The following is a 22,116-nucleotide window of genomic DNA, read 5'->3' on the forward strand; positions in this document are numbered from 1 at the left end:
GAGAGCGCCCGGATGACGCCACTCGAAGGGGCGGGCCCTGCGCGGGCGTGACGTCACGCGGGCGGACCCCTCCGACGTGAGGTCACCCGGTGGGCGTGGCCAGCACGAGTCCCCAGTGTCGTCACGGGCGGGGGCGGGCCCCGAGCGTGTCAGCGCAGCCGAATCAAAACAAGCGGGGACCCGCCTTTCCCCTCCGGCTCCGGAGCGTCTCGCTCGCGCCCCGGGCCCGCGGCGCCCGCCCGCGCGGATGCGAGCCTCGGGGGCCGCGCGCCGGCTGCAGCCCGCCGGCGAGGGCGCGGCGGCCGGGATGGCGCGGCGCGGGCCGCGCGGCTAGACGGCGCCGAGGAGGCGGCCCGCGCTGCGCTCTCCCGAGCCGGCTGCCCGGGGGCGCCGCCTTCGCCGACGCCGGGACGCTCGCGGGCGAGATGCCCAACCCCAAGAGCGGCAAAGGCGGCCGCAAAAACAAGCGCGCCAACAGCAGCGGGGACGAGCAGGAAAATGGAGCCGGGGCCCTGGCGGCGGGCGCGGCGGGCGCGGCGGCCGGGGGGGCCCTGGCGGCGGCCGGCGGCGGGGCGGCGGCGGCGGCGGGCGCCGGGGGTGCGGGCGCGGGCGCGGCGGGCGCCGGGGCGGGCGCGGGGGCCGCGGCGCCGTGCGACGCCAGGAACGGTAAGACGCGGGCGGGCGGCAACTTCCTCCCCGGCGCGGGACGGCGCGGCGGCGGGCCGGGGCGCGGACAATGCGGCCGAGGCCGGGCCTCGGGACCCGCGCCCCGGACCCCGCGGCCGCCGCCGCCCGCCGCCCGGGCGAGCTCGGGCTGGGGGAAGGCAGGCAGGCAGGCAGGGAGGGAGGGAGGCCAGGGCTGCCCAAGTTGGCAGGAATGAGCCGATTCAAAGTTAGGCTCCAGTTCCTTCTCTCCTGAGCTCCCCGCAGTCCGCCTTCCCCCAGCGAAGGGGAGCCTAATTCCCCGCAAATCCGCATAGCTGCGTGGATTGCCACAGGTGAAGAGGCCCCGAGACGATTTTTCCTTGTAGGGTTTGCGTGTGTGTGTGTGTGTGTGTGTGTGTGTGTGTGTGTGTGTGTGTGTGCGCGCGCGCGCGCGCGCGCGCGCTTTAATTCTCTGGCTTGCTTGAGGAAGGAAGAGAATCTGAACTTGACTTCCGTTCCCAGCCCAGCGTTAAAATAAATGCTCTGTATAATTGGGCTTTATTTTTATTTTTTTATTTTGTTTGGTGGCACTGGGGGTGGAACCCAGAGGTTTTCTACCTCTGGGATATACTCCTAGACCTATTTTATATTTTATTTGGAAACAGGGTCTCACTAAGTTGCTGAGAGCCTCACTAAGTAGCTGAGGCTGGCTTTGAACCTTTGCAATCCTCCTATCTCAGCTTCCCAAGTACTGGGATTACAAGCGTGTGCCACCATGTTCGGCTTTAATTGGGCTTTATTTTTTAAAGAAAGAAACCTGATTTTTTTTTTTTTTGTAGTCCTTGGATATTCTTTTTAAGGGGACATGGAGTGGAATTGCCAAGACGTGACAGGATTTTTGTTTTCACTACAGAGACCGGGTTTCCCCTATAGGGTGCTGGGCAAGCACTTATTTGAACAGGTCTTTGAATTCCTCTCAGATCAGGCAGTTTTTCAGGGATGAGAATGTAGGTATATTTGTAATGAAGGCAGATTGGGATCGTTATGCCTGGCTTTTAAACACAGCTTTCAGCTTTCAAACCCATTCTTTTATGTAGATCAGTCAGTTTTTGAACAGGGCACCTGCGCCTAGAAGAACCCCGCAGTGCTTAGAACATAGGTTGAAAGTAGCCTATTAGAAACACAGCTATAGGCCCCATTGGCTGGCTGTGCAGGTTTGAAATAGAAAGCTTTATTTATTTTTGGAGCAAACTTAGGTCCTTTGTGAATATTTGATAATACACCTTTTGGCTAGCCTGTATTATTCATATTCTTTTGTTTTCCTAGCTCCAACTTTCATTTTGATATTAATGTGGCCAAGAGGAAGGTGCCTAGACTCTGGCTGGGTAAGAGAGATTCCTGGCCCAACCATTTAGTCGTTTTGGGAAGGTTGGTCTTTTTGAGGTTCAATTTCCTCAACTGCAAAAAGAGAATTAAAAGAATTATATTGGCTCCCTATAGTGTTATTGTGAGGCTCAGAGCCTCCAGATCAAGTCCTCAGTTTTTGTTATGTGTGTAACGAGTGCAGTAAAGTTTCTCGTAAGTACAGTGAGAGTTATTTATCAATAAGAACATTAGCTACTGATGGTGTTACAGGTATAGACCTTTGGGGGGATATGGTGGTATACGAGGGAGGGCATCCTAGGCCTCATGGGGCTGCATTATTCAAGGTGCTGTGCTTTAAGATTCAAGTTTGGCAGTTCCTTTACCCTTGCTCCAAATGATTTGACCACTTTAAAGGGGTGTGAGAAAGCACTTTTTCAAAGCCGATACCTCCTAGTTCAAAACCCTTAAATTGATTAGGGTGCCCTTGTTATTACTCTTCTTTGAAATGGTACTGACACTCAGGTATATTTAGCAGTATTGTGTATATCATTGTGAAGCTATGTATTTTGATTGGGGACTTCTTTATGGAATAAATGGAGAAAAAAGAAGAAATGGGCAAACATTGCCATTATCAGGATCATAGAAGCTACAAACTCAGAGCAGTGAGCTCATTTTTAGATGCTGGATTTTTGGTTCTGACATGTTATGATGTCTCAGTGAATGGTTCACCTAAGTTTGAAGAACCTGTCCCTATATTTCTGTCACTGGTAACTGAACATAGATGCTGAAGTCTCCCACATGCAAAATCAATGAACAAGGAGCAAATGCTTTTGAAGTGTGTGTATAAAATGTATAATATAGGGGTGTGGGAGAGGTGGCATTGGTGAATTTTTACAGGAAGGGGCAACAGATGAGTAAATTCAGTATCTGCAAAGGCCCAGTTATTTCTGAGTTTTAAAGTGACATTAATTGGATAAATTTTTAGTATTTCTTTTTGTTTTTTGGTACTAGGAATTGAAACCATGCAAATCTTCAAACATGCAAATTTAATGACATCAAGTTAATGTTTTTTAATTTGTAGTTGTTTAGAATTTATAGAATGGCTTTATGTTTTGTAGCTATTTGGTAGTATAGGCAGCAGAATAGGGTAACATTAGCCTTTAGTTCTTTTTAGGTAAAAATAACCACTTATTCTGTTAAAGAAGATTGCTAGATAGGGAAAGCTTGGAGAGGCTTTGGAATAGTTGTAATTGAAGTTGAACTAATTGTAGTTTTGCCTTTGACTAAGTGGAATATTAAATGTAAGGATATTATACCTCTAATAAATTTATGGGATAATAATTTTGAGATACTAGTTTATGAAGCTTTTGTATGAGTTGGAATAAAAACAAGGAGACATGAGGAAGTGTCATTCTCCTCCTACAGAGTATCTATTTGCACATATTATAGCATTTTTATTGTAGGTGTGTATGATTTGCCAATCATTATATTTAGGATCTAGTAGTCATGCAGTAGGTTATAACTATGTAGTTTCATTCTGAAATTCTGCTTTCATTAGGCCTTTGCTGTTTGAAGACTTAAGAATTTATGAAACCTTGATCATGCTGTATCTAGATTTTAGTGGGTCTGAATCCTAAGAACTTTTTTGAATTGCTGTTTTGTGGCTGAGCATGCATATTTCAGCTCACTACTCATCTTGACTGTTCCCACAACTCCTGAGCTAATTCTGTACTCAACAACTTTTCTACCACATTAGTGATTGGCCTTGCATTTTGTAGACCAAATTTCAAGTCCTGGCTCCTCAAATATTTACCCAAATGTCTTTGGGCAAGTCATTTAATTTCTTTGAGCCTTAGGTTTCACATATGGAGAAAGAGATTATTGTACCTACACATACACATGAAGCAAGATATGTGTATGTATGTATATATGTATCTATTTATTATATATATATAGTGCCAGACTTATGTAGTTAGAAAGTGTTAGCTTTTTGTCCTGGGTCCTGGAAATAACCTCCAAGACAGAGATTTATGTGTAGGTGGTTTACTGCAAAGTGCTCTTGACTAGTAGGAGAGTCAGGGAAACAGAATTGGGTAGAGGGAAGAGTTGGTCTGTGATCCGTAATGGACCGGTAGCAGGGAGCTCTAGAGGTGGGATGGCCCTTCAGAGTTTCACCTTGAGACATGGGGGCGTGTTCATCTTCACTCTTCCCCTCCATTGACTAGTCATTTGGATTTGGACTGCTCCTAGAGGAGGGTATGACTTGAGGAGTGGCATCTCTTCAGCCTGAAAGACTTTGTGGAGAGGTACTTATTCCTACTTAGACAACCAGTACCATGCATATAAAATGCAGGTATGGGGTAAATATTTCTCACCAACAACTGAGCAGGCCTGTGGGCAGACTAGGAGATAACCACCACTTTTTCCTTGGGAAAATGTGTTCTAAATCCCATACATCTGTTTACAAGTTGATTTTTTTTTTTTTGAGCACCACCTGTTCCCTATGAAGGTTTGTTGCATATTTAGGCCACAAAATATGCTGTTTATAATCTCACGTTTGTAGTATATTTTAAAGATTCTCTTTTTAGATGTTTACTTTATTACCACGTTTATAAATTAACAATGTCCATCAGAAGAAAAATGAGTTTGCTTGCTATTTATTTTCAAATCAAGAAATATCTATCTGTTGAGGATATAAGGTATGTCAAGCAATATTGTGATCTTGGAAGACATTTTCTTGCCTTATCTAGAAGTCAGTTTTGCCAGGCCTTTAAAAATATGTGCTCTTTTTGACATTGTCTTTTGAAATTCAGCTTTGTAGTGTGGATTGGTAAAAAATATTGCCTCATCCATTAAAAATGCTTTCTGTGCATTTTGTACATTATACTGAAAAGCTGCTCTGTGATCCAGTAATGGTGCTTTATGAAGTCTTTATTTTTGTCTCTTTCTTTACTTGTTACGGGATCTATGCTTAAGTTTTAGAAACTTAACCTTCAATGTCTGCTTTGCTGTAGGTCCAAGACTATGTATAATTCCAAGGAGAATTGAAAACAGGATATAAAACTAGGAAATCTCTTGTAGCTTAATCCTCTTTTAGTTTACTTCAGACTTTTAGCTGTGGGTAATTTAAAGAACTTGAAGGAGCTGGGCGTGGTGGCACATGCCAGTAATCCCAGCACTTGGGAGGCTGAGACAGGAGGATTGCAGGTTCGAGGCCAGGCTCAGCAACTTAGATCCTGTTTAAAAATAAAAAGTAGAAATAACAAAATAGGGCTGGGGGATGTAGCTCAGTACCATACATACACACAAAAGGAACTTGAGGGTAACAGAGGAAAATTTTAAGGCAAAAAATAGTCCGTCCTGACTGATTTTTATCACTATCTCTGGCATTATGAGATTTATCCAATTAAAAATGCTGTATTATTATTTTACCAGTAATAAACATTGTGCAAAGTCTTTAAAAGAAAAAAAAAAGACCAAATTCTTTTTGAATTTCTAGTTAAATACATAATCCTATATTTTGAGGTCACTGTTAACATTTTGATAAATATTCTTGCAGCCTCTACCATTTTTTTCATTTAGACTTTTAAAAGTACATATAAATTTTAACAAAAAGATTGTATATCTGATTTTTACACTTCATATTTTGTCCTTTTTGCAGAGCAGCAAATGTCCAGGTGTATCATTTTTTTTTCTGTTACTGAGGATTGAACTTAGGGGTGTGCTATACCTTCAAGCTACACCCATAGTCCTGTTTTATTTTTTAGTTTTGAAACGAGGTCTTGCTAGTTTGCTGAAGATCTCACCAAGTTGCTGAAGCTGGCCTTGAATCTGCAATCCTCCCGTCTCAGCCTCTCAAGGTAATAGGATTACAGGGCCTATGCCACCATATCTGGTGTATCATTTTTTTTTTTTTTTTTTGGTGGTACTGGGGTTCCTGGAAGCCCTTCCACCTCCAGGGTACACTCCCAGACCTCTTTTATATTTTTATTTGGAAACAGGGTCTCTTAAGCCAGCGAGGCTGGCTTTGAACCTGCGCGATCCTCCTGTCTCCGCCTCCCAAGCGTGGGGATTATAAGCTTGTGCCACCACGCCTGGCTGTATCATTGTTTTTAACGATTGCATAATATGCCATTATATGTCTGCATCTAGGATAATTTGATCATTCTGTTCTTGTGTGCCTTTAGGTTTTTTGGCAATTTATCTAATGACTCCCTGTTTTAGTTCATTCCTGCTGCTATAAGAAAATGTCACAGACTGGGTACTTTGTAAGCAATAGATACATATTTTTTTCTCATAGTTCTAGAGGCTGGGCAGTCCAAGGTCAAGAACAATATGGACAGACTTGGTGCCTGATGAAGGTTGGCTCTGTAGGTAACATTTTCTCATGGTTTATTTACAGGGCAGAAAGGGTGGAAAGGATAGATTTGCTAGATCTGTGAGGGCAGAGCCCATATGGCCTAATATCTTCCTGAAAGCCATGCCTCTTAATACTGTTGCATTGGGAATTAGTTTGGACATGAATTTTGGAGGAAACACAAACTTGCAGATCATAGCCCATCCTTAGATCAAGTTCTTACCTGCACATTTGGAATGTCAAAGATAGACATATTTTTATGACTTTTAATACATGTTGAGATTGCACTGTAGAAAAGTTGTACCAGTTGTTATTATTCTGCAGAGTGTCTTTCTCCAGGGCCTGGTTGGTCCCTGGTTTTTGTTCTTTTAAAGGTATGCAGGAGAATTGTTGGCATCCCCAAATATCTCAACAACAGTGGGATCCTGTTTGGATGTAGAGCCTGGAGCAGGTGCTGTCATACGTTGGGACATCCAAGACTAGATTGCTAGATTTATATCTGCTGGGGACTTCTGTGGTCTTTAGTGATTGGTAGCTAACAGAGGTTCAGTAAATTATTTGCTATTGATGAGTGGTATTTTAGTATCTATTGAAACAATTGGTGATAATGAAAGCCTAGGCCTTTGAAATTCGGTCTTAGACCATCACTTTAATCTTAAGAGGTAAGGCAGAGTTTTTAAAGTTGTAGTTGCAAAGCATGGGGTTTAGACAGAGGTGGGTGTGAAGCTATGCGCTGCAACTTCATAGCAAAGTGACTTTGGGGCAAAATCTTCCTTAGCCTCCTTTTCTGAAGTGCAAACCTTTGGGGGCGTTTTAGAAGGAAAACAATATATGTGGAGGATCTTGGCAAGGGCCTGATACACAGAGGCACAGTGTGTCAACAGTAGCTTTGTAAGTCTGTGATTTGTTCATACTTATTCAACTGTAGAGCTTGTCAAGCCTTCATGTTCTTGAACACAGACACTGTGAGGCATTATGATGGTGGTAGGTCTGTAAATTCTAGAGACAGCTATGGCATCATGCAGGCCTTTTTTCAAACAGTGCTTTCACTATGAACAGTCTGCTTTTCTTTCCTCTTCATCTCTGATTAGGGTTTAACTGGAAAAAATCAGATGATTTAGCAAAAAAAGTGAAAAGCAGTGTACAAATGGTTACATTTTACTTATATAGAAATAAATGCAAGTAGGTTATTACATGCACTACATAAGAGCAGCTGTGCAATAAAGAGCAAGAACGTGCGAGGTGGTAGAATATAGATTACATATAGTTGTAGGATTTGAAGATGTAGAAGTGAAATGAGGATGTGAAGTTTTGAGTAGCTGACAGGTGAGGAGCTCAGGATGTCCTTTGGAATCATTGATGGCTTAATGAAGTACATGGCACCTCATTCCACCTCTCTAGGCAGCACCGCACTCTGCTTGCTTACTGTCTTCGATGACTGGAATCATGCTGAATTGTAGTTGAGGGCATCAGAATCTGTACTCTCAGGGGTTCATGGTGAACCTGGTGGGGAATGTAAACACCAGGAGCCAAGATAATGTACTGTGGGTGCTCAGCTAAAAAAAAAAAAGTCCCTTGGAGAAGGGAATGGGTGAGCTGAGTCTTGAGAAAAGAAAGAAGGCTTACTTTTAATGCATTGAAAGGATGTTCCAAGCAGAAGGAGATGGGGAAAGGACCTTGAGCTCTGATTGCTGCCAGGAGTTTGATGTGGCCCTCCTGAGTTCAGTGGCAGGGCTGGCAGCTCACAGGGGAGGGTTGTAAGGTCAAATTGGATGTTTTGTAGCCAGCAGAGAACCATGCACTCTGTCCACCAAGCTTTGCAAGCAGAGACATGGTCTTCTGTATCTGCAGAAAGGGATGATCACAGGTAGTTGACAAGCTTGTTTAAGTTCTTGCATATTTTAACAGTGTGGGTATCTTGATGCAGCCTGTCAGGGATTGGAGACAGAACCTGCCATGGACCCTTGGTTATGATCTTCCAGTGCAGCAGTGGGACCATGGCACATAGCTTCTCTTCTGCCTAGCAGGATGATAGTTACAGTGTCCAGGAAGCTCTGGAGCATTTGTTTGTCTTATTGTGAGCCCAGGCATCCCTGTGTACCACCATGCCATCACGGGAAGTAAGCTAGTTGAGGTTGACTTGAGAGAACTAAATGCCAAGGGGTTGGGTGGGATCATCTTGAGCAGAAAGGGTTTTCTCTAGAGGTTTGTTCTCATTTTGGTAGAAAGTATGTTTCTCTGTTCCTGGTGGGAATAATTTGTCATTTTATCTCTATTGCCTTATTTTTCAAACAACAAACTCAGCCAGCCATGGTGGTAAAGCCTGTAATCCCAGCTGAGACAGGATCACAGGTTTGAAGCCAGTCTCTGCAACTTTGCAAAGCTCTCAGCAGCTTAAAAGGGCCGGAGGTGTAGTTTGGAGGTAGAATGCTCCTGGGTTCATTCAATCCCTTGCACCACAAAGAATAAATGAATGACTAAATACAAAAATTAAACAAACTCTTAGATGGGCAATGTCATTATTTTATATAAAGTGACTGTGTATTTATTTTAATTTTAGTAATTTCAAAAGCTTTTGAGTTTTCAGTGGCTGGTGAAATAGCAACTTGTTCTCTTTAATCAACATGGTATTTTAGCTTGATTGTCCTTTTTTAAATTAGCAAAAATGAGTGGCATTTCTAATGCTTAAAATTTATATGTCATTTGTTAGGAGTAGAAAGGGAAAACAAATAATTAGTACTAAATTATACTTAGGAGGATAAGACAGAAAACAGTCTGAGAGTTAGAAATGAAGATATTAAGAGGAAGTTTAGAGAAAAATAAGAGAAGAGGAAGACTTAAAGAGGAAGTGTTAAATGTTAACCATATAATTACTTAGACTGCATTTAGTAAGAAAGCTAGCATAGTTTTTATATATACTCAATTCAGTGCATTTTCTAGATTTAGATTGCTGGGAAGGAAAAACGTTTCCTCTATTCTCTTAGGCTAAGTATTTGTGGGCTTGTGCATTAAATTGTCAAATGATTAACAGGAGAGAGACATTTAATCATAGAAAAAATGTGACTCAAAAGAGTGGTTAGAATTTGGGGCTCACATACCAGTTTTACCAGAAGAGAATGGGGGAAAAGGCACTTAATGGGAAAACAGGTGATTTTTTTTTTGGAATGATAAATGGCCTCTTAGGAGACTAGATGGGAGATACCATGTTTTTCTGATAATGTCTGTCTAGGGGTGACGTGGAGATTTCTCATTTCTGGTAATAATCTTGGTTGTTCTCAGGGAGGGGAATTATGATAGTTGAGTTCTTTGGAGGAGATTCTGCTTTTAGGAAATAAGAGATTTCAGGAACTCAAAAGTCTCAGCTTAAAATAATTTTTGTACCATAATGGCATTATCTCTATTCCTTCAAAATATATTACCACTCAAATATCACCTCCAAAAGAGCAATTACAGATGGTCAGATAGCAAAAGGTGGCTTATGTCATTATTCAAAAATTTTATTTAATTTTTTAGAAATTAATTAGAAACAATGCTTTAAGGTACATGTCTTTATAAAACTGATCAAGAGGATGGATTTAGGCCTGAGTTTTCAGGGTATCTTTGCTCATGTAAAGTTAAGGAGGCATTTGCCACACTTTAATGTGTACTCTTCCCTAGGGATAAGCATAAGTTTGATTATACTTTAGATCATGTCCTTTCAAGTTATAAAATTACCTCAGGAGAGTCTTTCTACACTAATGTTGAAATTGAGTCACAAGCTCTGTTTTACTTTTCTAAATGAGCACCTCTGAATGTGATTATTTCAATAGGATATTTATAGAATGATATTTTAACATAACTTGTTAATGTGTGACACACTACTTGTTATACCTAACACAGCTCAGTGCCTGGGCAAAAGTGGAAAATGGGGAATATACAGAATTAAGTTCTGGCTATTTTGATTAGCAGCAGGTGCACTCTGTAATCTGAGAGTCTGAGTGTGGGATAGTTGGTGATGGGTATTAATGAACAGAGAATCCCGAGCAGTGATGCCAGAAGTTACGGAGTGAGCTTGGCATTGAGGTACAGAAGTGCCCTTCAGCAGTAGAGGTAGAAATGTGTCTATCTAGCACACAGGGCAGCTGAACCACTTCACCCAAAGTTTCCAGCTCCTCTGTGTTCTTATCTCAGAGTGTTTACATGCTGCAGGAACCTTAGCCCTGCAATAAAACTTAGCCTTGTAATGATAAGATTCCAGTATTAGGCATTTAGTTTTAGAGTGAAGATAATGTGTTGCAGTGCAGAATTAAGGCAATATTTTTGTTGATCCCTTTATTGGGACTATAGAACTCACGGAACCTGCAAAGAGGAGAAGCAGCCATTCCTAGTGACAGGAACCACCAAGATACCACAACTCCCCTTTCTGAGTGCTCCCTGGGAGCCAGGTTTGACACCTGCAGTGTATGTTGAGCGTGAGAATGATAACATCAGAGATGGTCTCTTCCCTTCTTGCAGAAAAGGTATGCTTGAGTGTAGCGAAACTTGTCTGACCCCCATTTTGGTTTCTATTTGATGTTGGGTCCCAACATCATCTCTGTGTGCTTTAATACCCATCTTTACCCAACATCATCTCTATGTGAAGGTAGAGAATTAAAAATCACAATGGAAACATCACTGAAGCGCAATAGGTATATTTAAATTGCTTTTAAAAGGTTTTGTGTTTATTCTGATGCTTAAACTGAAATTAAATTTGTAAAACAACCCCTGCTCAAGGAAACACTTTACTTATACACTGTACATGCATGTTGCTCCGATCCCTTCTCCTTACTACAGAAGGAATTCCTGGCCTAGGTAACGTGGGGGTTGTGAATGTTTGTGCTGGCACTTTCTGTTCTTAATGGAGTTCATAGCTAGGACAAGATTACTTTTTGAGGAAAAAGTCTCAGAAATGGGATCACTGGTTTGATACATATTGCCAGACTTCTCACCCAAAAGGGTTTACACTAAATGAGCAGGGAAGAGTGCTCACTTTTTCATTGTTGTTTTTTCTCTCTCCTCCCTTTTTTTGTTCTGGGGATTCAACCCAGACGCTTATGCATGCTAGACAGGCATTTTACCCTCATTTCTTCCTATTCCCTGATGTAAATTTTGATTGCCATTTTTATCTTTGCCAAATAGATGAAAAATCATCTCATTGTTATTTTTATTTACATTTGTAGGATTGTCTGTATCCTTTTATATATGTACTGATTATTTGGATTTTTTCTTGTTTGTGATCTCTATTTTACTAATAAGGTATTTACATTCCTGTTGATTTTTGCAAAGTCTTTGTATATTTAGGATACTTTTTGAATGTATTTTCTCTAGATTATTCATCTTTAGCCTTAAGGTGGTCTTGCTGGCTGGAAGTGTTTTGTGTAATCCCATAACATCTGCATAGAAATGAATCTCAGGAGAGAGTGAAAAATCTCAGGGGAGAGTGAAGAAAGTTTTGAAACTACTCGTAGGCCAAATGGATTGAGTGTGGTGCAAAGTTAGTAACTGGAGTTCACTTGAACACCAGTGCACAGTAATGCCTTTATGTTGGTGAGGTTCTCTTTGCTTTTTGTGTTCAGTTTGGGGGGCCCTGTTCCGCAGAATTGGTTGCAATTCCTGTTGCTCTTTCTGACCTCCTCCTTTTGTCCTTGGCCACCACTGTGAATTGGACAGCTGAGCTCTAGTGCTTAGCACCTGTCTCTTCCTTCACATTTGGAAAATGCCCTGAAGTTTTTATACCAACTAAGTAGGACTTTGAAACTTGTAGACAATGGCCCATTATATGCTTGTTTTCACCTTTTCTTAAGAAGCAAGCTTCAAGCTGAGTACCTCCCCCCACTTTAATGCCCTCTCTTGCTGGTGATAAACCTAAAAGCCAAGTCAAAAGAAAGTTCTTCTTTTTCTCATGCTGGCACTTGAACTGAAATTACGTGTGTGTTAATAAAATGAGAATATAGAGCCGGGTGTGGCGGCTCACGCCTGTAATTCCAGCATTTGGGAGGCTGAGACAGGAGGATCGCGGTTCTTGGACAGCCTCAGCTACTTAGTGAGGCCCTTTGCAACTCAGTGAGACCCAGTTTCAAAATAAAGAATAAAAAATAGGGCGGGGAGATGGCGACCGAGAAAAGCGGGGCTTAAGAGCCCCGCTAACAACCAATCTCCATTACCACAAAATCAGCGCCTTTCATAGCCAGAAAACACCATCACCAGAGAAACAAAAAAACCAACAGGCTCCAGAGAGAAAGTGGACTGAGAACAGAGCTCAGAGCCACAGAGGAGACTCTCCGGCCTCACGCCCGAGGACGCGGCAGCAGAGCCATATTGCCGGCAGCAGCAGCGAATTCACCGGACGGCTACAGCAAGCCGAGGTGAGCAGCTGCGGAACAGCCTGGCGGGATCTTTCGGCGCAGAGAGCATTTAAAGCTCCCAGTGGCTGAGCTCAGCACACGGTGCAGGAACTCAAAGTGGAACTCAAAACCAGAGAAGAAAAAATACGCCAGCCTCACGGTCGAGGGCGTGGCAACGGCGCCATATTGCCACCGGCGGCAGCAGCATTGAATTCACCGAGTCCAGTATAGCTACATCTGCGTACTCAAGAACAGTGAGTCAAATTGCGGGCCACAGAGGAGAAATCCCAGTACTGTACTCCCTGGGACTTGACCCAGTGGGGGAGTGGCAGTGGCAGAGATATCACACCATAGGAGAACGTGCAAACTGGCACCCCCCATAGTTTAAAGCAGCCTCTATCGACTCCCTGGGTCGGACACTCTGTGATACAACCCAGTAAAGGAGTAGTGGGGTCTGAGATACTACAGACTCGAGATCCAGAGTACCTTAAGTGAAGTCATAGTGACCCAAGGGAAGAACCCAGAGAAGGCACAAACTTCCAAAATCATGGGAAAGAGGAATAACACTGGAGCAATGAATGCCTACAACCCCACAACATCAGAACCCGATAAAACAGAAAATCAGAGATTTCTAGAAGATCAAATCAGGAAAATAACTGTAGAAATAATAGAGGTGCTTCGAAAAGAACTCAGAGAGAGCCAAAAAGAGATAAAGGATGCAATTAATGAAGTAAAGGCCTCAATTCAAAGCACAAACAACCGATTAGACCACATGGAGAACAGAATCTCTCTCTTAGAAGATGTTCATTCCAAAAATGAACGCATAGTTTCTAATCTAGAAAAAAATATGCAACAGCAGGAATCTGACATTGAAGAAATATGGGCCCATTTTAAGAGAGCTAACCTAAGAATAATTGGAATAGAGGAGGGAAAAGAAAGTGAAACCAAAGGGATCAACAATCTCTTCAAGGAAGTAATAGCAGAAAATTTTCCAAACATAGAGCAAGAGGTTGATACACAGATCCAGGAAACTTATAGAACTCCCTTTAGACAGTATCAGAGAAGAGGATCCCCACGCCACATAATTGTCAAAATGACCAATGTGGAAGCCAAGCAGAGAATCTTAAAGGCAACAAAAACAAAGGGCCAAGTGACATTCAGAGGCAAACCAATTAGAATCACTCCAGACTTCCCAAACCAAGTCATGAGAGCCAGAAGGGCTTGGAGTAACATATTCCAAACTCTGAAAGAAAACAACTTCCAGCCAAAAATTTCCTACCCAGCAAAACTTTCTATCAAATTAGATGGAGAAATAAGAAGCTTCCATGACAAACAGAAACTGAAGGAATTTATGTCTTCAAAACCAGCACTAGAGAAAATACTCAAAGAGATTAACTACAAAGAAGAAATAGGTAACACACACCAGAACCAGAGAAACAAGATTTTCCATCCAACAGACAACTAAGATTGGTTATCTGTGGAGATTCATTATTTATGTTAGTCTTTTACCTATCTCTAAATTGTATTGTTTGCTTTTATTGTTGCTAATTTTTAGGATTTCTAGTTGGAATATTAATATACCTTCAGATATAGCATTTGGAAATATTTTATCCCATTCTATCAGTAACTTTTAACTCTGTTTACATTGTCTTTGGATATACAATATTTTTTTATTTTTTAGGGAGTTTGTTTACCCTTCTGTTGCCTGTGCCATTGAAATCATATCCAAGAAATCACTGCCAATTTCAATGTTGTGAGGTTTTATGACCCAGATTTTCTTCTAAAAGTTTATAGTCTTAAGATTTATATTTAGGTCTTTTATCTATTTTGAGTTAATACTTGTATATGGGACTAGGTAAGGGTCCAATTTTATTCTTTTCTATGTAATTATTATTTTTCAACAATATTTAGTTAAAAGATTATTATTTCCCCCACCAAATGTTCGTGGAAACCTTGTCAAAAATAACTTGACAATATAGGGAAGAATTTAGCTCTAGGCTTGTATTTAACTCCAATGGTTTATATATCTGCCTTTAGAACAGTACTACACTGTTTCAATTATTGTAGCTTTATATGGTTTGAAATCAGAAAATATATATCTTCTAGCTTTGTTCTTTTTCAAGATCGTTTTGGGTATCTAGAATCCATATTCCATATTAGGATAGATTTTTTTCTGAAAAATAAATATATAAATATATGATAGTTTCACCTAAAAAAATAGAAAAAAAATATCCTCTGGTAAGAAAGAAAGCAAAAAGAAATATTGAAATGTTATCTTTAAGCCATCAAAAGCTTGGTATCAGACAAATGAAACTTATGTGAGATTATCATGTTTAATTTTGTATAAATTGCTATAAAACTAGATGTCAACCACTAAGCCAAGCATGGGAAGGAGGGATGGGGAGAGAATGGGGTGGGGATCGGGTGGGGGCTGACTGGGTGATGTGTGCATGTATGTCTACAAAAGTTTGTATCCCACTATGATGTATGAATACAGTGCACCAATAAAAAAAAAAGAATAAAAAATAGGGCTGGGGGTGTAGCTCAGAGGTTAAATTCCCCTGGGTTCCATCCCCAGGACCGCCAAAAAAAAAAAAAAAAAATATATATATATATATATATATATATATATATATATATATATGAATATAGTAAACTATTTACTTTTTGTGGCACATGTGGAGTGAACCTAGAGCATGGTAGGTAAGAACCCTACCACTGAGCCACATCCCCAGCCCAGCTCCATACTCTTGATTGAATCATGTGACTCAGTTGAACTAAGAGTTTATTTACACACTACATCATGCTGATCAGTGCAGCTCTTAAGGTTTCTCAAATGTCTGTGATTTGGAAGAGGCTTCCATACTAATGTCTTGTTCAAGAGAGTGTGAACTTTGGGAGACACAGCAGAGCTGTAGAACTGGCTCTGCCATTTTGCAAGGCCAATGAACCTTCCCAAGCCCAAATTTTATCTGGAGAAAGTGAGGATAATATGATTGTGACAAACTCTTTGCAAACTGTAGAGCTGGTTGAAAAGCAAACAGTTGCACTATAAGTTGGGGTATTTAGTATTTTCTAGGTAGGTTTTTGGTTCTCAGTTTGAGATATAGTGTGGCCATTTCCCAACTAGTGATGAATGTCTATTCTGATTTGCTGGAAGAACCTGGACAGGCCTTGGCTGTCCCCAAGAAATTGCAGTGATGCTATCTTCCAGAATTTATATTCTGCTTCTTGTAGGGGGAACCTTTCATTTATTTGTAAGTTTGGATAGGGAGCTATTGCTATGTGAATTTTCCCAGAGAATATTCAAGTGTTCATTTGCCTGCTGGTCTCTTGAAAACAAGTTATTTTGTAGCAATCGGCTATGAGTATGTATATGTAGGGATCTCTTAGATCAAGACATAATCATGACAGAATCTTGGGTTGGTTTCTTTTTTTACTAAAGTATGTGTTAAGACTTAGACATGCCCTCTCCTTTGACAAGTCTTTCCTTGTTGCAACAGATTCTTTAACTTGCTTATTGGTAGCTGATGTAGCATTTCAGAAATAGGCTGTGCAGTGTGGCCCCTGGCAAAGGCTTGTTATTTTTCCCAGATCCCAGCAGGATGACTGCTGTGGTGATCACTAAAATGCTTTTACTAGGTTATTTTGAAGGGAAAGCAGGGGAGCAGAAATTATATTATTTCAGAGGTTTCAGAAAGGCAGAATAGGCACATGGAAAACAAATGACGATAAAGATTTAGTTTAGAATATAGATAGGGTAGGGAAATACTGAGATTTTATTGACTTAAATACAGACATCTTAAAATCATCTTAAATTGGTGTTTTAACCCAATCTGTTGACCCACAGAGGATGCAGGCAAGGCAGGCTGAACTTCTGATTTTTAGTGTCCATACCTTTTCTATCTAATTTGAGATTCTCTACAGAGAATTGTGGGGATTTTTTACATTCTTTATTTCAAAATTGCTTTACTTTCTCATTGAATGACAAGTGAGCCTTTGCTTGTAACTTTTTACCCCTTTTGTGTTTAGCAGCTCTATTATCTACAATATGTTTATACTTGTCTTTTCTTCAATGGAGTGCAAAGAAAACCTTCATGCTATAATTGAATTTAAGAGTTACTTTATTTGGTTTTTTATCTTATAACTAATTTTAAGTGAGTCTGCCTATTAATATGAAAATTGAACATTTTGAATAAGACATTCTTCTTAATTACAGAGGCATGATGTACTGTGATCTGGTTATACAGAATTATTGGTCTCTGCCTCTGTGCTCTTTGTTTTTATCTATTTACTTTTTGTGGCACTGTGGAGTGAACCCAGGGCATGTGGGGTGAACCTAGAGGACATGTGGCACATGTGGAGTGAACCTAGAGCATGGTAGGTAAGAACCCTACCACTGAGCCACATCCCCAGCCCAGCTCCATACTCTTGATTGACTCATGTGTTGAACAGGTGGGGATGGAAGAGGGAAGGCCACTTCCTAGCTAAATGACCTTGGGCATATCAATGAAGAGCCAGCTTCCCTGTGCTCAGAAAGTGTTTGTAGCATTTGAATTAAGGGTTTGTTCTCTTCTGTGGAATCTCTATATTTTAAAGAAACATTCAGGAAAAACTGGAACTATCTACATCCTGATATTCAACCTAAAGCTGGCATATTTTGCTTACATGCTCTTTTGGGTCTGATGGCTTCTGTTAAATAAGAAAAAGAGGGCTTTATGGGCTTGGTTGATGGGAGTTTCTTTACTGATGTCAGAGTGTGGAGTCAGAATGGAATTTCTATTCAGTTTGAATCAAGGCTGGGTAAACTTGTGGGTTTTAAGTGAAAGAAGAGAGTAAGCCTAAGAAAATAGACTCAATATGTTGAGAGAACATTAAAAGTCCAAGTTGTTAAGTATAGTTGAAGAGCTAGGAGGGTTTGTTTTTTGTTTTTTGTTTTTTTTTTGTATGTTCAACTTCCATTTTTATTTGAGTAGAATGGTTTGGCTGAGTAGAAACCTTGTGTTTAAACCCTACTCTTAGCATAAAAACATGTTTAAGTGTATGTAATCACCATGTTCTCAATTTGCTACCTACCTTGTAGCGGGCTTTCACATTAAAATAACATAAAGGAGGTTAAACTGAATCAGAGGCTAAGGCAGAAATGCTTAAGTGTTCTTATTTTATCTTCCACACTAAAATAAGTTGAGAAAGTATCTTTGTTAATGACTAGCTTTCCTTTGTGTATAGGACTTGGTGTCATTCATTTATTTATTATTTACTTATTTACTTTCTGGTACTGGGGATTTAATCCAGGGGCACTTTATCAGTGATCAACATCCCCTGCTGTTTTTAAGGCTGGCCTTGAATGTCCCTCAGTCTCTCAAGTACCTGAGATTACAGTTGTGTGCTATTGTGCCCAGCTTATTTTTATTTTATTTTTTATTTTTTGGTACTGGGAATGGAACCTAGGGGCATTCTACCTGTGAGATAAACTCCCAACCCTTTTTTTATTTTTCATTTTTGAAACAGGATTTCACTATAGTATGCAATGTTTGACCCTAAACTGAAGCTGATGGTTTTATTTTATCTCATACAAAAAGGTGTTTCTTAAATGATAGTTATAAAAATATATTTGGCCAAGTAAGTGTTCAATAGTATCCTCAAAAATTTGAAGGCTTTTTCTTTAGACAATTATCTAAAACAAATCTAAGAAAACTGAATTAGTTACTTTGAAATTCTTCCTACATGATTTTTTAACTTTATAGTTTGAGTTTTAAATCATTTTGAGAATACACTTTTTTTTTTTTTGTGGTACTGGGGGTGGAACACAGGGGCTTTCCTCACTCCAGGCTATATTCCCAGTCCTATTTTATATTTTATTTTGAAACGGAGTCTCACTAAGTTGCTAAGAGCCTCACTAAGTAGCTGAGGCTGGCTTTGAACCTGTGCTATTCTCCTGTCTCAGCCTCCTAAGTGCTAGGATTACAAACATGCGCCACCATGCCCAGCCTATACATAATTTTTAAAATATATGATCTTATCTCTAGTGACCTAGAGTCAAGTACCCAGATTATCCTATATTTGATTTTCTTAGTTTTGGTTCTGGGGATTGAACCCAGGACCTTGTGCATGCTAAGTGTGCAGTCTACCGTTGTACTATATCTCCACCCTTTAACTTCATTATTATAATTTATTAGGTTTTGTTTGTGTGCATCAGACCTAGTAAATTAGTGTTGTGTCTGCATATCTACACATGCTAATTTAGAAAATATGACCTCAAGTCCTTAATATTTGCAGATGACTAACTTTTACCACATTCATGATTAGTTATGATGATGGAAGAAAGTATGGGTTATCATTATTGATGTTCCTTGATTCCTTCCAGGGACAGAAAAATGAAAATGAAATACTGATGCCATCTCATTTGTACACAGAATATCGGTATTTTCTCTTTCCAAATAATCATTGTGTATATTTTTCTGTTTCCTATAATACTCTTCCTCTAGTGGTTGGCAAAAAAAAAAAAGCCTACCTACTAGACTGTCAATATTTGAAATAGTGTATCACCATACTAGACTGTCAATATTTGAAATAGTCTTATCACCACACAGAAGAGGATATTGACAGAATTTACATTGAGATCAAGCAGGCGCACCCCTCTCTGGCTGACTTTGGGGAAATGAGTGCCAGTAACCTTGTCACCCATCAATTACAGACTTTAATACATATTTGGCATATTTGAAAGTTATGTGAAGTGGTGGTGAATGAATTTTTGTTTATTTATACCTTCCTTGTTCCAAAATTAATTTACACTGGCTTTCAAAATGTATGTAATACTATAAGATAAATAATAAATGAAGATATTAATAATAGGAACAATAAGATTAGGAAAAATAATTCATGCCCTGAGCCATTACAAGAGATAGTCCACAAATTTCACTTTCAGATTTTTTGCACAGAGAGAAGAGACAAGCAGAAGCAGTGGTGTGTTCTATAGTGCCCATCAGATTAAAAGACAAAAAACAGCTGTTTACCCATTTATAAAGCTTGTAAAACTGAGTAGTGCTCATGGCAATATTCTTTCATAAATAAAACAAATGTATTAGGCCTTCTTTCACTATTAAAACCAGTCTGCCTGGGGATGAAACAAGTGTGGTCCAGACACCCAGCTCTTGGCCATCAGGCCTTTCTGAAGTATCAGTTTGATCTTGCATAAGAGCCCCCATACCCAAATGCCCTCATGGGCCTGGCATATGAAGAGGCTAAAGAGGCTGGTCTGCCTGGAGAGTACACACTGCACCTAAAAGACATCCCACGTATCCCATAACAACTAGTTTAAGATGACACATTGCAGGCCAAACTGCCCCATTAAAACTCTGATCTGGAGAAATATGTGGATATCATATCAGCTATGCATGAAATTTTTAAAAAAATTATTTCCTAGTTGAGTTTTAGGAAGATGGTAAACCAAAGAAAGTTATGAGTTGTGTTCTCAGATCTGCAGATAACCCAGGTTGGCAGTTCATCATGCAGTCATATGCTTTACTTGTTGGACAGCCTAGGGGGAAGTAAAGTCATTCGTAGTTTTAGCTGTGGTATTGAGATTTCAGGCATAAGGGGTGGGGCCAAACCCAGTATAGCCATTGGCCCTCGGATACCACTTTGGGGCTCATCAAGAGGGATGAAGCACGTATAACATCTGGGGATTTGTACTATAACTTACATGGCAACTGAGTCACATTTATAGGATGTAATTTAGCCAGATTTTGAGTATTTTCTTCTGACAATAATTAGTCAGAATTGACAAAGATTAGTCAAAGTCAAGCTTATTTTCCTTGTAAAGATAATGCCTTAAAATTGGAATACAGTACTAAAGAATGACATGCATTCTTTTTTGGAGTCCTTAAAAAATGGGATAGTTTAAACTGTTTGAACAGTTCTCTGCAGAGATATATGCATGCTTGTACTTATACTTAATCTGGGGTCCTTTTCTCAGTTTATGATGTTGTGATATGGTTCCCAGAGCCCCTGGACCTACCTTTACTTCAGAGTGTGTTCCTATAGTACATGTAGATGCAGGGATATTGTATAGTTTTCAGTGTACTAGTACCCTCAAGTTCTAAATCTCCAAGCAAGAGAAAAGGCATCCTGCTAATTGATTTTCTAGTACCGTGTGATCCCATTATGTGCAAATTGAACTATAAAGATTTTAAATAGAGACACATAAATATTAACAAAAACTTCACATTATTTACAAAATTTCAGTAAATAGATTCCCCCAAATTATGCATTAAGCTATCATATTTTCAAAACTGGCAGGTCAACTGAATTATAAAAATGCTTTGTTCCCTAGCAGCCCCACTTTCTTATAGACATAAATATCAAGAAACCTTTGGCAATATGTGAACTCTTGTTGATAGAAATTTCTAAAGATTTTGGTGACATTTGTGTTATTTTTTGACATTCACTATATATGATTTAAAATTCTTATAGTTTAAAAAATACCATCTAAGTGAGCTAATCTAGTGTTGAAAACATTCTGAAAGCCAGTAACTTTGGAACAGCAGTTAGATGTGATCAAAGACGCTATGCCATACCATACTGTTAATATATGAGACAAAACCAAGAAGCACCAGGGATGATGCTGACAGAATTGAAGTCACCACTAAAGCATAAACCCAACACAGTGATTGAGGATTTATATGTTCTGAGCATGCTTTTCCCAAACCCCAAGCCCAGTCTGTGGGGATAATCAGTCTTGAATTGTGTCAGTTCTTCAGGATCATATCTCATGAAAACAGTAGAGTTGTATTTTATGACTTTCTGCTACCCAGGCTTGTAAAAGTTGGGAAAGACCTGTAATGAGGTGTTTATTTATCTGACACTGAGGAAACTAACTTTAAATGAGTGAAGAAGAAAATTTTGCAGGTCACCTTTTCCTTTTTCTTTCTACTTTAAATTTAGCCAGTTGAGCCAGGCGTGGTGGCGCACGCTTGTAATCCCCGCGCTTGGGAGGCTGAGACAGGAGAATCCCATGGGTTCGAAGCCAGCCTCAGGTACTTAGTGAGGCTTTTAGCAACTTAGTGAGACCCTCTTTCCAAATAAAATAGGGCTGGGAGTATAGCCCAGATGTAGAAAGCCTCTGGGTTCCACCCCCAGTACTACCAACCCCCCCCCAAAAAAAACCCCCAAAAATTTAGCCAGTGGGTGCGTGTCATGTGGCTTTGTTTGGTGTGTGTGTGTGTGTGTGTGTGTGTGTGTGTGTGTGTGTAAGGATACGTTGCATACCCTTTATAAGTTTAAAAGACATGTGAGAAGTCATGATTGACAGAGTACGTTGGAGGAACATGCAAAACAGTGGTGGCAGGTTGTCCGAGAGTGTTTAATATGCCCCTTGAAGGCTGC

The 22,116-nt window shown here is 40.2% G+C and overlaps 1 protein-coding gene across 1 annotated transcript in view; it reads left to right on the plus strand.

Annotated features, from left to right (window-relative positions):
* Positions 1 to 425: 425 nt before the first annotated feature.
* Positions 426 to 22,116, plus strand: part of HECA (hdc homolog, cell cycle regulator) — a gene marked incomplete at both ends in the record, with an annotated part of 41,725 nt that continues 20,034 nt past the window's right edge. Inside the window, one exon of the mRNA XM_080699882.1 lies at positions 426 to 666. Coding sequence (XP_080556008.1) covers positions 426 to 666 — 241 coding nt within the window. The remainder of the gene's footprint in view (positions 667 to 22,116) is intronic.

The sequence above is a fragment of the Muscardinus avellanarius genome (assembly GCF_963383645.1).
Source record: "Muscardinus avellanarius genome assembly, chromosome: 8".
Taxonomy (NCBI): Eukaryota; Metazoa; Chordata; class Mammalia; order Rodentia; family Gliridae; genus Muscardinus; species Muscardinus avellanarius.